The sequence below is a fragment of the Bactrocera oleae genome, chromosome 3, assembly GCF_042242935.1.
Source record: "Bactrocera oleae isolate idBacOlea1 chromosome 3, idBacOlea1, whole genome shotgun sequence".
Lineage (NCBI taxonomy): Eukaryota > Metazoa > Arthropoda > Insecta > Diptera > Tephritidae > Bactrocera > Bactrocera oleae.
This window is the reverse complement of record NC_091537.1, coordinates 3,313,471-3,329,402: the sequence shown is the minus strand read 5'-3', so window position 1 is coordinate 3,329,402 and position 15,932 is coordinate 3,313,471. Positions and strand designations below refer to the sequence as shown.

The 15,932-nt window shown below is 34.8% G+C and overlaps 1 protein-coding gene across 3 annotated transcripts in view; it reads left to right on the top strand.

Annotated features, from left to right (window-relative positions):
- The window catches only part of Atet (ABC transporter expressed in trachea), a 38,625-nt gene that overhangs the window by 11,815 nt on the left and 10,878 nt on the right, over positions 1 to 15,932 (top strand). For all 3 annotated transcript variants that reach the window (XM_036369289.2, XM_014247774.3, XM_036369288.2), the window contains exon 2: positions 3,241 to 4,119. In XM_036369289.2, coding sequence (XP_036225182.2) covers positions 3,734 to 4,119 — 386 coding nt within the window. In that variant the 5' untranslated portion in view covers positions 3,241 to 3,733. The remainder of the gene's footprint in view (positions 1 to 3,240; positions 4,120 to 15,932) is intronic.

Genomic DNA, 15,932 nt, shown 5'->3' with positions numbered 1-15,932 from the left:
TTTTTACTCTCCTCTGCGAAGTGCGTAAACTTTTTTGTTTTAAATGTTATTTTAGACTGCCAACCAACCAACTGGTAGAAGTTTGGAATTGGAAATTTACACTAGTTTCTGCAGGGTATGTTAGCGCTTACTATTCTACTACAATCACACATAAACAATACAAAACCAATATATGCAAGCTATTGTTCAGCGCAAAAACTGCAGACATTTCTCATTTAAAGCATTTGCCTATTGTGTTCTTATATAACTCATGCGAATGTCTGAAATTATGACTTCGGCACAATAGTAGCATTTCAGCTGTCAAGTAGGCGCTACAAGCGCAACAAGACCCCCACGAAGCGTGCTAAATAGAAACGGTTGGCATAATATCTTGCTAACTTTGCTAAAAATAATTGATAATTAGCGCATGTCATGCAATTTGTTTTGCACGCTTCATTTGCATTCTTTATCTTTGTTCACCGACAGGTATTCACCATAAACTGGTGAATAAATGATTAACGGGCAGTAGCGGCTAGTCGAGTACGCTGTTCTTGACAGAATAGCGCTGCTTGAATGCTTGCGGGTTATAACTGTCAGGCCCATTAGTTAGTGGATTGTAGGCTTATATAACAACTTAATATGGAGTGTTTGTGAGCGGTTTTAATAAGAATAATTCAGCTACCGATGAGTTCACAACATAAGAAAGGAATTCTGCTACAAATTAAATACCATATATATTATAAGATAGACTAGCTAGAAATTTAAGAAAAAACACACATCCTTGCAAGAAAAAACTAAGTGTGAACCGCCTCACTGCTGTGTACAAGCGCAAAGCAAATAATTCATGCCCACGCTCCCGGAGTCAAAGGAGGCGCATCATATTTACCACGCACCATTGACGCCACAACGGCAACTTTACGCATTTTTATCAAACGGCGATAAAACCGTGCGAGTGGAAGCCAAAGCAAACGGCGCAAAAGCCGTTCAGGAAGAAAGCCATTAACTTTGCCGGGCATTAAAGCAATGTGAGCAAAAAAGCGCAAATCATTATTGTATTTATCGCTCAGTGCCAGGAGCAGATGCATACTTAGCAAACACACACTCACACGCAATTTACGTCGATTATTTAAAGCCGTTAGATGGAGGAAAGCAGTACCTTTTACATAATGGAACATGTCATAATTTGTCTGTTTACGGTATGCATGGCAACAATTTTTTATATCCCTCAAGCTGCTGTACCTGTGTATTGCTTGAGATGAAGGTAGACGGGAAGGAAAAAAGCATATTTGCAGCTTTTCGACAATTTCGCAGCTTAATCATGCGAAAAACGCTTTTTAGAATTTCATAGACAGGTACGATGTATCGTTAGGAATGGGATTGATCCAGGAAGGAATTTACTGAACTTGTGGAACACATGTCGGCTATTTCAGGGCTCGCAATAGCGCATCCGACTTTCTTAGTTTTCCCAGTCCGCAGTCCGGCTTTCTATTATTATTTACACAATATCTGTTTTTCACGGAATCACAAAAATAGCAATTTCATGTACCATATATATATATAATAAATATCTCTTGAGCATACAAAGTGGATATTCTTCGCTATAACTGCCTTATAATCAATCAGTTAAGTTACTATAAACGCTCGAAACTCAAAGGTTTTCGATTGCAACTTTGACCAATATAAAAAGCCTAACTGCTATTTATTTATAGAGTCTCGCTTATAATTGACATTTATTTTGGTCAACCTAAAATATTCTTAAGTGTTGCTCTTTTCGAAAACTATAAACTATTTCATTACCACTGCCAAAGTCGAATCCATCCTAAGTAACTTAATAAACACACGCACACATGTAAACAAGCAGATGACATAATTGGAGCCCTCCATTGCTCATTGCTAGCATACTAATGATTCCAATTGCTTTGTTTGTCTTTTGAACATGCCAGTCGCACGCTAATGGAATGTCGAAATAGTTTCGTAGAATTTTTCCACAATCAAAGCGCCATTGCGCAAGCTTACACATACCAAAAGCAATTTATTGAGGGTCAAGAGCAAGTAATTGTGATTTAATAAAAAAATTATGGTTGTAGTTCTAATAAGCCTACGCGCATATCTGGCAACTGAGCGTAGTACTTTCTGTATTGAAGACTTCCGTATGCTTTGCGATAAAAGCTTGATAGGATAAGTGATTAGATAGGGAAGCAAAACCAAAAAAAAAAAAAAAAAACTATACATATATATATCAAGGCAATATATTTAAAACGCTTACAGCATTTTGTTTTTGTATGGCTTAGCTAAAGATTGTTTATAAAATGTGCAAATAATTTAAAAAAAACATAAGCTAGAAAATACCACTTTTTTTTTATAAACATCAAAATAATAAGAAAGATACATAGTATACGCCAGTACGTGCAAGCGATGAACTGAAAAATAGATATAGCCTTGAGATATTCCAGATGAGATTGAACCATTGGCAAGCGCACAGAATACTTTGAATCAAAATTACCCAACATGCTATAAATATGTATTCAATTAAGCTACCAAGCTCAAATTAGTCAAGGAAATCGTGCAAGGAACGGGCTTAAAATTGTATGATTGAACTTCATTTATAGCTATTTTGACTAAATTTTAACAAATTATTTTATATGGATTAAGCTACGATGCAAATGTTTGAAAAAAAAGAGTAACAGAAGTTAAGCTAACCTTTTATAAAACGGCTTTGAAAAGTTTTTGATAATAGAGAAGGATAGAACATGAAAAGTTCATAATATTTATCATATGTGAACCGATATTATATAATCTAACGTCTGCAGTCGGCTTTTAGATAAATATTTTAATAACTCAGAAAATATTTGATAAATTTTGAGTTAAAATTATATATACTATTGTATTTTTAATACTCACTCATTGCAACTGGAAAATGCAAATATCGTATAAAAAGCACGCCTCTTTTTGCATATAATGTCATTTTAAAATCGCTCATTTTCAACGGCTCTTTATAAATTGAGCTTTAATAAAAATATATAGACTTATTTTGACACAAATGGTAACCCTGAATGTGCAGATTAAGGCTAAGACTTTGCGTGCCAATAAAAAAATAACTTCATTACACCCTTTAAAAGAGAGTTAGGGAAATATATGAGCCGAGTTCATATACTTTGCCACCAAATGCCATTATGTTTTGTTTATTTTGTGCCTTACTATTAATTACTCAATTCCGAGGTTAAAATTCTATTAACAAATTGATATTAATTCTCGTTACAGCAACACTCTGGCAACCTTAACGCCCAATGCATAAAACAAGTGTGATAAATATTTAATTCAACCAAATTTTAGCAATCGTTTAAAGCTGCATAAATACAAGACTGTTATAACAAAAATATGCAAAGCGACTTTGCGCAGCGCGTCATCAATTCTAAGCGAGGATTAAAAGCGATTTAAATGTGCATTAGTTGCAAGCCAAAAGTAACAAGCAAATTGAATAAATTATGAGTGAATTGTAGACAACAGTCATTGAGTGCATAATGTGAAGTTTCGTGACGTTACCAACGGTCGTTTAATAACAAAACGTTAGCTAACGAGCTCAAACGAAAAAAAAAAAACAATAAAAATAATAATTAAATTTGCAGCACAAAACGCTTAAGTTGTGAAAAGATAGGCAAATCTCCATAAAAAACAGAATACAATATTAGACAAAAAGAAAATAGAATAATATTTAAAAATTATAACTATTGTTTAGTAAGCGGCGTGCTTAAAAATGGATGAGGAAAAGTTAAACACACCGTTAGTGTCGAAGGAGACATCCGACAGCGCAATTATCGCGCCACAAGCCGCCGCCGCCGCCATAGCCACAAGCGTAGCGGAAACAGTCAGTGTGGGCGACAATGGCATACCGACTGCTGTCGCGCAGCCAAGACAAGGTGCCGCCACCACTATGAATGCAGCCACCGATGCGCTGAATGGAACAGCCACAACCAATGTCAATTTGAATGCAAATACTCAGTTGAGCATAGCAGCGCCAGCGTTGTTGCAGCCGCAGCCGCAGCAGCAGCAGCAACAGCTACAACAACTAACACTACTGCCCTACAGCAACCATACAAATTTTGTTGGCAACAATCTGAAGAATGGCGCTCTAAGTCACAAGTAAGTATGGCAGCAGTATTTTCAACAATTTCATTTAGCAGAAAACAAAAGTTATTCATACGCCATGGCGCACGCTTTTTCCGCGAAGTGTGGCGTTGCAAGGGCGCGTGTCTATTCACTCGCCGCCACTTTTGTTTGGGTTTACGCACTTAAGTTCTATGCTCTGTATACTTTTAGTGCGCCAGTTAGCCATGTCTGTCCTTGCTGTGGCATTATACTTGATTGCGTTTGCAAAGGAGAGGATATATCATTTATAAAGTTGTAGAGCTGTAAGGCATCTGAAAATATAATGTGAAGCTGTAAACATTTTTTGTACGGAAATTTTATTAAATACAGCTGTGGGAAGCGGAAATGAGCGCATATTTATCGTATATGTGGATCAAAATGACGCTAGCAATACAGGGTGCACATGTGATGGTATTGATTATCAGTTATAGACCTGCTTTCCAAACTTTTTCCAGCTTCATCTCTCTCCCTTTTGGAAGCGATTAACATGATATTTTAATAGCATCCATTAGCAAATTAGCCATTTTATTTCATTATATAAATATTCTACTTTGAGAAATATAAAAAAAAAAGTATAGTTTGCTCTTTTAAACCGAGCCTTTGTGACCTTTATAGGAACTTTCCGGTATAAACTGCAGCGAAGAAGCATGATATTGAAAAGAAAAGGCTGCAGTTCGTATCATTATTAATATAATATAAAAAAATTAACGACAGCGATATTTTTTCATCATTCAGCTAAAACATCACGCCACTTGATGAAAACGTCCTCTCACGAGGAATTCATCGACTACACTTTGCGGCCATAGATACTACTTTTCTAAAGAGAACCTGCGAATTAATTTTTGATTCGTCAGCACATAAAACATTTTTCGTTTGGCAGACAGTTTTTGGAGTGACGAATTGAGCATACAACCCGCATAAGGCATAATCGTATAGAGCTGAAATAGCAAGCGGTTATACCACTCTCTAACACTGAGTCCAACTTCTCGAACTATAAACCGTTGACAACACTTTAATATAATTGGAAATTTATAAATTCATTACGAGATTTCAAGTCAACATTTTTATTATTTTGAATTGCAAATAAGAAAGTAATATTAAATATGCACGTAAACACGAATGCTATAGTACTTTGAACACATAAGTGGCAAACTCACGCATGAAAACTGCAATTCCGCAGATCTTAGAAACATTTTCCATGCACACTATGTGTGTTAGGAAACATATTTGCACAACTATATAACTTTCTAATAATAAAATATGCTGATATGCATTTCTTCGCAATTTCAACTCGAGCTTTGCTGACTAACATAGTTTCAAAGCCACTTGAAAAGAAAACTGCTATGGGAATGTGTTAGAATTTGCATATATGAATTTACGAACCAGCAAGATGCATCGATTTCCCCAGCAGCTATGCTGCACTCACGTGAAAATAAAAAGTTTCTGCGCAACTCGAAAGGTAGCTGCTTGCTGCAGTACAACTTAATGCGAATGGCAGATATTTGTCACGTGGTAACGATAATAATTAAATTTCTGAAAAATAGTAATAATAATTAGATTATGCTAGATGTTTGATATTACTTGCTGCACTTTAATAATACTGCACTTTAATATTAAAGGTGTTTGCAATAGAATTTTAATAACTCTTATTTTGACATTCATTATCAGCATTGTTTCAATTACACAAATATTTCATTATGCGATCACGTGATGGAAATCTAGTTTTCGCCTATTATTAGTACACTCATGTACATAGTAAAACTGTGAATTTCTTGAATCACTATTAAAAGAAGAAAATTTCGTTTAATATAGTGAAGGCTAGTTTTATTGCCTGTAACAGGTGTGCTTGCCGCTGAGCACTTATATGTTAAGCCAATAAAAGAGTAAACAAAAAATAACTAGTACTTGTAGTAGTTCAAACTTCAAGTGAGCGTTGCAAGATATTTGCTAAACTTTCTTGCAGTCCATAAAACTGATTAAAGGCACGTTCACGAAAATGTTAGCAAAAGAAATGCTAAAAAACTTAGGGTGTGTTACTGTTAAATACAGCAACAAAATAGTCGTATATGTTGCGGCTTTGCGTGAACCAAGTTATGGGACAAATCATCAAAAGGGTAAGGGGTATATGAATATGGTGGGGTATATGAATTTAGTTATGACAATTTTAATGGCAAACTTTTAGTTTGCAAGTTTTTCATGTGTTTGTGGATACATTTTGATTGGATTTTCCGTTCATTGATTATTTATTTGTGATTATTTTTGCTGTGACTTTTGTCTATTATAGGAAAACAGCTGTTCCAATGAAGCAAAAGTAAATAAAAGAAATACTACTAAAATGAATTTACTATGAGATCGACCAGTCTTAGCTGCAATCAACTAAATACGTACCATATCAGCTCAGTACTAAGTAATTTCTACCTCGGCACATAGCTGAAATAAATTCTTAAAGCTGAAAGTTTACACCACCACAACATGATCCACTCAAGTTGAGGAATGTAGGTCGACTACAACAACAAGCAAGTTGTTGAACCGAATTTTCGAAATTTTTTTTGTTCATTTTGCTGCTCACCTGTGCCATTTACTAATGTTTATACCGTTATGCCATGAGAACAACACGCCACAAAAATAGCAAAACAGAAGCGAAAAGCTAACGGTTAACAAAATAGAGTAAATATTATAGTTTATTTCGTACTCGTCAGCAAGAAGAAGTGAAAACCCACATTGCAATTATCGTTGCGCTAGTGAACAAAAACTGACCTAAAATACAACATGAACTTTTCAAAGCGCACACAAACGACTGTGAATGTACTCGTATGTGCATAAGGACGACTGCCTTAAAGGATGCACGCTATAACTGTTAAACTTTTGCATTTAGTCAATGCAAACCGCAATAGCTTAGTAACCGAACGTAGGGTGCGCTGACACGCAAGCAGTAGAAGCGCCTGTAACGGTAGTGTGATAGTTAAAGGACAGTGCTCAGGCAAGCGGTGTGCTTTTAAAAAAGGGTAGTGAAGATGGGAAACTAACGAAAAATCGGCAAAGCAACAAAAATCGAAAGTGCTTGCGTGCATGTGACGGCATGTGTTTTATTGGCAACGCTGCCAAGTAATACCGCACTTCCTCACTACCCTGCTGTTGGTGGCAAGTAATGCACAACACAACAGCTATAACGGTTACCGATTCATGTTGATTTTAACCACCCCTGGCACCACGCCTCGCCTATCGGCCACGCCACCGGTCTAATTGCCAGCCAACTAGTCTGCCTGCCAAACGTTCGACCGCCGCACGCTTGTGCGCCACTTTCAGTCTACGCCGAACCGCCGACTCGTGCATAATTCGTACAACTCACACATGCGAATGTACTTGACATTTCGGTATTTCTTCGATTTTTCTAAAAGTAGAAGCAGCCGCAGGTATTTAAATAAATCTGACGGGCGAGTATTGTGCTTGCAGCGCTGTGCAACTATCTAGTGGCTAACGAATTTTAGAATACGCTAGCGATCGCCAAGTGCACGCGCACTTGAAATACCAAATTACAACGGCTAACTTCGTGTGTGTGTGTGAGTGTGCGCGCGTGTGAGTTCGATATATCTGCTGTTCTCGGCAAGGCAGCAAAGTGCAAATGTTATTCAAGTGAAAGAAATATTAAAAAGTATGTGAAAATATTGTGAAATTTAATTACATAACAGACAAAACGCCAAAGAGGCGTCGCAGGGCGCGTTGGCATCACAGCAGCAAGTGGCGTTCACAGTGCAAAAGTGCCTTAAGGTGGAGTGCAAATTAATATTTTGAAATGCCACACACAATATGCCGGCCACCAACACACATATATGTATATATGTATAAAGTAATTGCCGGCTTGGCTTGTGGCGAAAAGCGCTGCGCTCTGTACATGCATAAGTACTACGTGTCGTATGAGTGATACTCAGGTGCAAAGCTCCTGCAGCGCTTGGCTGGTCGTTGAATGTGTGCACCGCTAAATAGCTTCGTTACGCTTTATGAGCGCCCCTTATTATTGCAAATTTTAGTAATTTAGTGTGTGCTTGCTCTCGGAAAATACTTTAAATCGACTGTGCTGCTATTGTTGTAGCATAATACCAGTTTTCAGCTTCAGAATGTCAAGTAGATATAAAAAAAATGTATATATACAATTTTCGAAATATATAACGGTACAGTTTAGTTCAGAAGCGATAGCGCAATATCGCCACTCTTACGCCCGCTTTTTCTACACATTTTCTTAGTAATTTTTCACAATCCTCCTAAATGTAGGCAACGTTTTCTTGTTATGAGAGCTTCAGACTCTATAATTCCGAAAAATTGGATTTGTTATAATACATTAAACTTAATTGTAATTCAAGTCATTCGATATTAAAATAAGAAATGTTGCTGCTACGCGGAAATTAAAAAGAAAAATATATATTATAAGCTTATGCTGTTAAACACAAAGTGACAAAATGAAACACAACCATTTTTCTACCGTGGGCAGCCATAATTAAACATCAACACAGGCAAAACGAAAACAAATACAACAATAACAAAAAATTTTATTGGCAGTAATCGATATCTGTAAACGTCACACGCTTATCGTAAAGTACTGTGACCAGACAACATTACAAACAATAAAAGAAGAACGTACATGGACACAAAATAAAACGAAAACAAAATACTATAGAACGATTTTTACCTCATTAATAAAGCGTAAGTGGCATGGATTACGTCGTTGACAGTGAAATCTTGCAGATGGCATTAAAAATCAAACAAATATGTAGGTCCTTACCGACATACGTATGAAAACTCAACAGCAAATACAACAAAAAAATTGTTTTTATTAACTACAAAATCACTGGTTTTCAGTGAAACACTTACATTTATTGACATTATTTTATTTATGAACCACAATTTGATTTACACTGCTGATCGAAAGACTCATAAGACACAATGAAGAAACAGGTGTTAGTAAGCGCGTCAAGCCCACCAGGTGGTCGCTGTGGCAAAGCCTGTTTGCGCAAGTCTTTATATGAGTGGTTTAATAAGTCGTTAGCTAGAGAACAGTATTGATTTTAAAATTATGCTCGTAATACTATGAGAGACGCGCGCTTTATTTATATGTAGATAATATTTGTTCATCACCTTACTAAGTATTAATCATTTAATCACTTATAAGTATACATGATCCACATCACTTCACTTTTTATGTCCATTAAACTAATTTACCAAGCATACACAAACACACACATACAAGTATATACATAGCATATGGCAAATTACCATTAAATTGGACTAAAATGACCACATATGTGGCTTATTTTGCACTCAATGCTCCGCACGTGTCATGAAATGCTGAACGGGCGAATAGAAGACCAGACCACAACCACAGCCTTACTTACAACAACAAAACACAACAATAATAAACTAACAAAGTTTATATGCTGTGCTTCATGAAATATGCAGATATTAGACGCATGATACATAAGTATTATGTACTTAAATTAATTATATAATATAAGCGGCGCACATAAAGACTACGAAGCAGTCTCTTAAGATTACTTAATTATTTATTAATATCGTCAATTTCACGCTTGAGTTGCCCTTGGGCACAAGTTGCAGGTCATTGCTGTTTACATGAATCTCCAAGAGCAATAAAATCCAGACAGGAAGGCAGGCTATGCTTGTGGTATAATGATAAGAACGATTTATTATACACGTGCCGGTCTCAGTTTGGATGGTTGTAAATAATATGTGTAGATATTTATAGAATGAAATACCAAAACTTACAAGAGAGTTGAAAAACATTCGTTAAATTTATTTTTTGCAACATTTAATTTTTATTTTACAATGTAACGTTGCTTCTTAATTCAGAAACTACACTTATGGTATTTGAAAATGATGTGCGCATTGCAGCAACTTGTGCCCTTTTATGCTTTGATACATCCACATCTGATGTTTTATTTTTATAAAAACCGCCTAAATGTAGGCAGTGTTTTGATATTAAATTCTGCATTAAAATTATTATAATTTTTAACACGAAGATATTCCATAAATTAAGATTTCAGTAATCGTACAGATTTTGTTTATACTGAAAAACGGATCTTCTATAACAGTAACTGGATTATTAATCTTGAAAACTAATATTATATTTTAAGTACTCCCGACAATATAGGTTAGAATCTTCTAAGAATTATTTTGTTTGTAATAAATCTTATGTTAAAACAAAATTAGTTGCTTCCCTCACTCTCCGACACTCTTCGACAACTGCAGTGTCATAAATCATTTCACAACAATTATTTCTGTGGAAAAAATGGATTTTGACGCAAATTATTATTACCACAATTATTACTATTACGCTAAACAATTAACAAAATTTCGCAGGCGCCAATCAAAATCAAGCCAAAAGCCAAAGAAAAATCAACAATTTCGCATCAACACAAAGCAAAACAGAAAACCAGCAAAAAATCACAACGAAACGTAGAGTAAACCAAAAATAATAACAAAAACAACGAGCAAGTTAGTGAGAAATGAAATTATGTTTGTCCATAGCAAATACAACAACAATACAAGCGCACATGAAATGAGCAAATAGACACACAACCAAAACCACACTATACAGAAACGCCAAAAAAGCAAAAAAAAATATTTTACGATTCAAAGCATGGCAATAACAAAGAATAAAACCACAATATCAAAAACAATAAACAAAAAAAACATGATAAAGTCATAACCACTGAAACCAGAATTCTAAGATATCAACATAGATAGGAATATGTCAATAAAACTGCAAACAAAGAGCCAAATATAGCTCGATGGTGGGAACAGAAGTGAGCGATTGCTCCACTGCGTGTGTGGACATATATTTCTGTTATCTGTTTACGAACAAGGAACAAAGAAAGAGGTCATCAAACGCTTTTAATAAAATTGCATTAGGCTTAAGCAATCATTGATCGGCTGCAAACAAACACCTTTATATTCAAACATATATATGTACGAGTATGAACTTACTTTGTGGAACTTGAAAAGAGATGTGCTTGAGTGAGCACCTTGGGTACATACATATATCACATTGAGAATTATATTGTTCGATAAGAGTGTCAAAATACAAAATATTAAAGACTACAGAATTCTAAACACATAAAATTAAAATGGTTCCTGAGAATAAAAATTTAAATAGACATGGATGTATGAAAATGGTATATTTTAGACTAAAATTGTGTGAATGAAATCCAATATATATGGTATATATATTGAGACACTTAAGCAACGTTTCAACTTATGAAAAATGAGGAGTTTGTAAATCCAATCAAAAACTACCATTTTGTAGTACTCTTTTTTAATAATGGTTGCTTTATTCCTTCAACAAACCGGAGCGCATGAAAATATCTCTTCAAAATATATATGTACATACATACATAAATGTCTTCCGCACGAAATTGAACTTTGAAACTTGCAGTAAAAGCTGAGTCAATCAAAAACCAAAACAAAACAAAGAAATACTCTAACATATGACGCATCACACGAAGCTGCTGGTATTCGCTGATCACTTTTCATACATCAATACATATGTACATTTGTATATCTGAACAGCTGAAACCCAGACACAACCAAACGATAAAGATACGCGCAAAGAGACGTTGCATATATATCCACTAAGTAACATTTTGAAGCTAGTCTTTCCATACTAAACTGCAACTAGTCAGAAATGTATCAAACTTGCAACGCTTCTTTGGCAAGTTGATTCAGAAATAATGCACAATTTCGACGTATAGGAGTTTGCCAAAAAAAAACCCGGAAAGCTGCACAACAACCAAATTAAAATTGTTGCTTAGAATAAATATTGAAGTAGACCGGCATGCATCTGCTGCGTACTAGTATTGAACTGGTATATTTCTGACCAAACACTGGCAACTGTTTTTTCGCAAATATAGCCACTAGTCGACTAACTAGTTAACTTTTCGCTTCAAACTAGTTCTAAATTGATATATGTATAACAAAGTAGTTTGGCTGCGGGGTGTTTTAATACATTTCTCATATGCATATATATATATGTATGATGTACATATTTATAAGAACGTGTCGAACGTCAAACAAAGGCCGGAATACTCATATATGTGTCATAGTATAATTGGAAGGCAATAACAATGAAAATCAGCAACAATATATATTTTTTTTTTTGGTCAATATACATACATACATACCAGCATGCATGCATAAATACATATAAAGCGTTTCCCATTAGGGTGTTCGAGATATTTCGCCATTAGAACTTGTTGACATACTTTTCTTCTTAGGTCGAGCATTGAAGCTGATAATTACCAGGTTTAGATGACGGTATATGGAAACATTTCGATGACAAGCTTTTAAATTAAAAAAAAATTGCATGGCCAATTTTGACAGTCGTCTGACGTTGCTAGCATTCATAATAGAACAGCTTATAACTATAAATTCTGTAAAGCAAAACTTTTGCAGTATTAAATAAAGTCAGCATACCACGAGAAAGAGCTATCACATACCCCAATTCCGCACGGTAGCTTTGTTGTTGCTTTTACGTGAAACATTTTGAACAAGAGATCAGCACTGAAATGGCAATTAACAGACGGCTGATATATATATATTTATCTTACCCAACACTTGCAAAAAACAAAAAATCGATCACCCCAATATACAACCATTCTGATAATGAAACTTACATACATCTCTGAATACGGAATCAATTTCCTGAACCCCGCCAACTACTGATGCAACACTGTTGCTATGAATAATGACTAAATAAGCACGCATACATGCATACATACATATATACAAGTACAAAAAACACGAATATAGTACTGAGACCCGCAGCAGTTCGTTCACATTAGTGAGAAGTCGTAGTGGTTATGCTGCCAAAGGCCGAGCGTATTACCAAACCGACAACTGGGTGCATGTGCACCGAGCGAGCAGATTTTTAAGTACACATGCACTCAGAAATCGTGTCGATATACCAACGAAAACGATGCCAACAAAGTAAGACCAAGAACAACAATAACAAAGTCATTAATATCCGCAACAACTACGTTTGTAATTAGGCGCAGCGATAGCAAAAGCAAAAACAACCAAAAACAAAAATAAATAAATTTGCGAAGCAACAACACAGCTGAGGCAAGTGCAAAGGCATAAATAATCAAAATCAAGAAAATAGAGAAAAAGCAGCAAATAGAGACAATTAATATACAATAATATGTAGCTCGATGAGAGGCAAAACGCGCGCAAGTACAAATACAACAATGGCGTGCAAAATCCTGTGTATTGCGAAACACAAAAGAAAATATAAACGTAAATATTTGTGTATCCGATAGATACAAAGTACAAGATACAAGAGAGCGAAGAAGAGAGAAAAATGCGCAACCAAGAGCGCCAGTTGTCGAGTGTGAATGTAAACAGTCGCGAACAGCTGTTTATTGGCATTGCTCAGCAATATTTATTGTTGTCGTTTTTGTTTTTATTTTAATGTTATAATTTATTTTTCGTTTTGCCTAAAATGAGAGAATAATTTTTATCAAAGTAAAACTCAAGCGCTCACAAGTCTACACACAACGCTGATTATTCTCAAAACACACACATACTATGCCTACTTACATATTTATGTATATAAATACGAACGCTTTTAGAAAACAAACAAATTATCTCAATTTAAACCAAAACAATTTCGGCGCTCACCGCTTTCAAACAAAATATCGCATTAATTTGGCTATTATATATAAATACAAGTATTACAAACGCACATAAGTTTATAGCAATTCGACACACCAGCATACATCAGGTCACACGAAACTAGTTTGGACACTTGCCCACAGAACTCGTTTATGAAAATATACCAACCGAACAGCACTGAAGTTCAAGCGTTCTTGAGCATGCGCGCTGCATTGTCGAAGAGGAAGAAACGACGACAAACGCCAACAAAACGAAACTAAAATCAAAATAATACACAACATTGTTGTTGTACAGCAGAACCTGTCAAGCATAGGCAATTCTTCTTTGGCCACCATTCTTTTGGGGTTTTGCGCTCAAAACTTGTTACCAATCTTTGTATATGTACATATGTACTTATGTAGGTGTGTGTGAGATGCTCTTTGCAATTTTTCTCTTTCAACTGCTGTCTCTAATCTCAACTTTAACTTTTCCGTTTATCTCAACTTGTATTTATTTTCATTCAATAATTTTCATGGCCATTATAAAATGTTGCAGCGCGTAAAAGAAAATGTTGTGAAACATAAAATACTAGTACTAGATAGCTGATCCTAAATATTTGAGAGTACGAAAGAAAAGTTTTACAAAAACTCTACAATCTCGCTATCTAATGTTGCGGTAGCCGCAATTATGTTTCTAGCAACATGTTGCGGAACGAATTATGTTACTGATGGCATAAGAATAGATATTTCAAAGAATCTCAACTAAAAACAAATAACAGCTCCTGAGACATACCAGAGAGTTTTATTTAAATAAATTTTTTAACATTCTCTGGACATACACTATTACAGCAGCTATGTTAATTTACATAAGTAAAGCCTTAGTCGGCTCCCATGCTAGATCTCATATTCTAATAAAAAATACAAGTTTCAAAAAACTGTTTCAAAAAAAAAAGTTATTATTTTCTCTCGAAATTGACAGAGCCTTTCAAAACTCAGCATATTAACAAGCCAACAGACACTCGCTTACCACAAAAAAAAAAGAAACACAATTCACTGAACTTTTATGCAAATGCGAAATGTGGCTTTTGAAACTTCATTGGTCCAACTAATAAAAGCGTTGCTAAAATTGTGCAAAATGTAAATCAGAACTGAATAGAAGTGAAACTTCCGTATATGGCTACAAAAGATGAATTCAATAAAGAGTGACACAACTTCGTTTAAGTTTAAATGCAATATTTTTCAACTACCATTTTTTGATATACATTTTGTAATCTATTATTTATTTAATTAATTAAAATATAAACAGATGGCAACTCTTCTCAAACTATTTTTAGTTGTAAGCCATGCTAAACTTCTTTAGATGGGTATTCTTAATAATAATTCGTAATTTTATCAATTTAACTAAAAGAAATATTTCAAACAGGTGGCACCTCTTCTTTCTTAAATCTTTTTATTTATATTTTAAAATTTTATATATTTAGTTCAGTTGAATTTTTTTTTTAATTAAAATAAGTTAGCAACCCCTTTCAAAAGTACTTGCAATTATAAGTTTTCTTTAGCTTCTTAAGTTTGATATCAATATTTTTTGAGTTTAATTCGTTTACATATAAATTTTTCAATAATTTTCCCAAAATGTGACCACTATTTTTCAGTTAAAAAAGTTTCTTTGGCTTCGCTATCACCACAACGGGAAATTTTTAACTGTAATTATGAAAGAACTTTTCAAAGACAGTGTGGAGAAGAGAATACAACCAACTTTTCCCACAACTTAGCTAACAAATGATTCATTAAACGATAAATTTCCGAAGAGTCATCACTAATTCTTAAAAATAATTGCGACCACTTTAATTAAACTGTCAAAGATGACAAAGCTTCCACGAGCCCTAATGTGAAATATATTTAATGTGCCCAGCAGTGGATTCCCCAACCGAACGATTTTATATTCGAAATGAACTTTTATAAAAAATCATCGAGCTTAAAGCTATCACTTTCCCTAAACTTCATTTTATCCCTATCGAAAGAATATTTCGACTAACGAAAACCGCAGCAATCTGCTCAAATTAAGCAGCTTTCGGCCGAGTGCAAAGATCACAACGCTCAATTGCACCCACAGAGTCAATATTTTAGCTTCTTATTGCGCTAGCAACA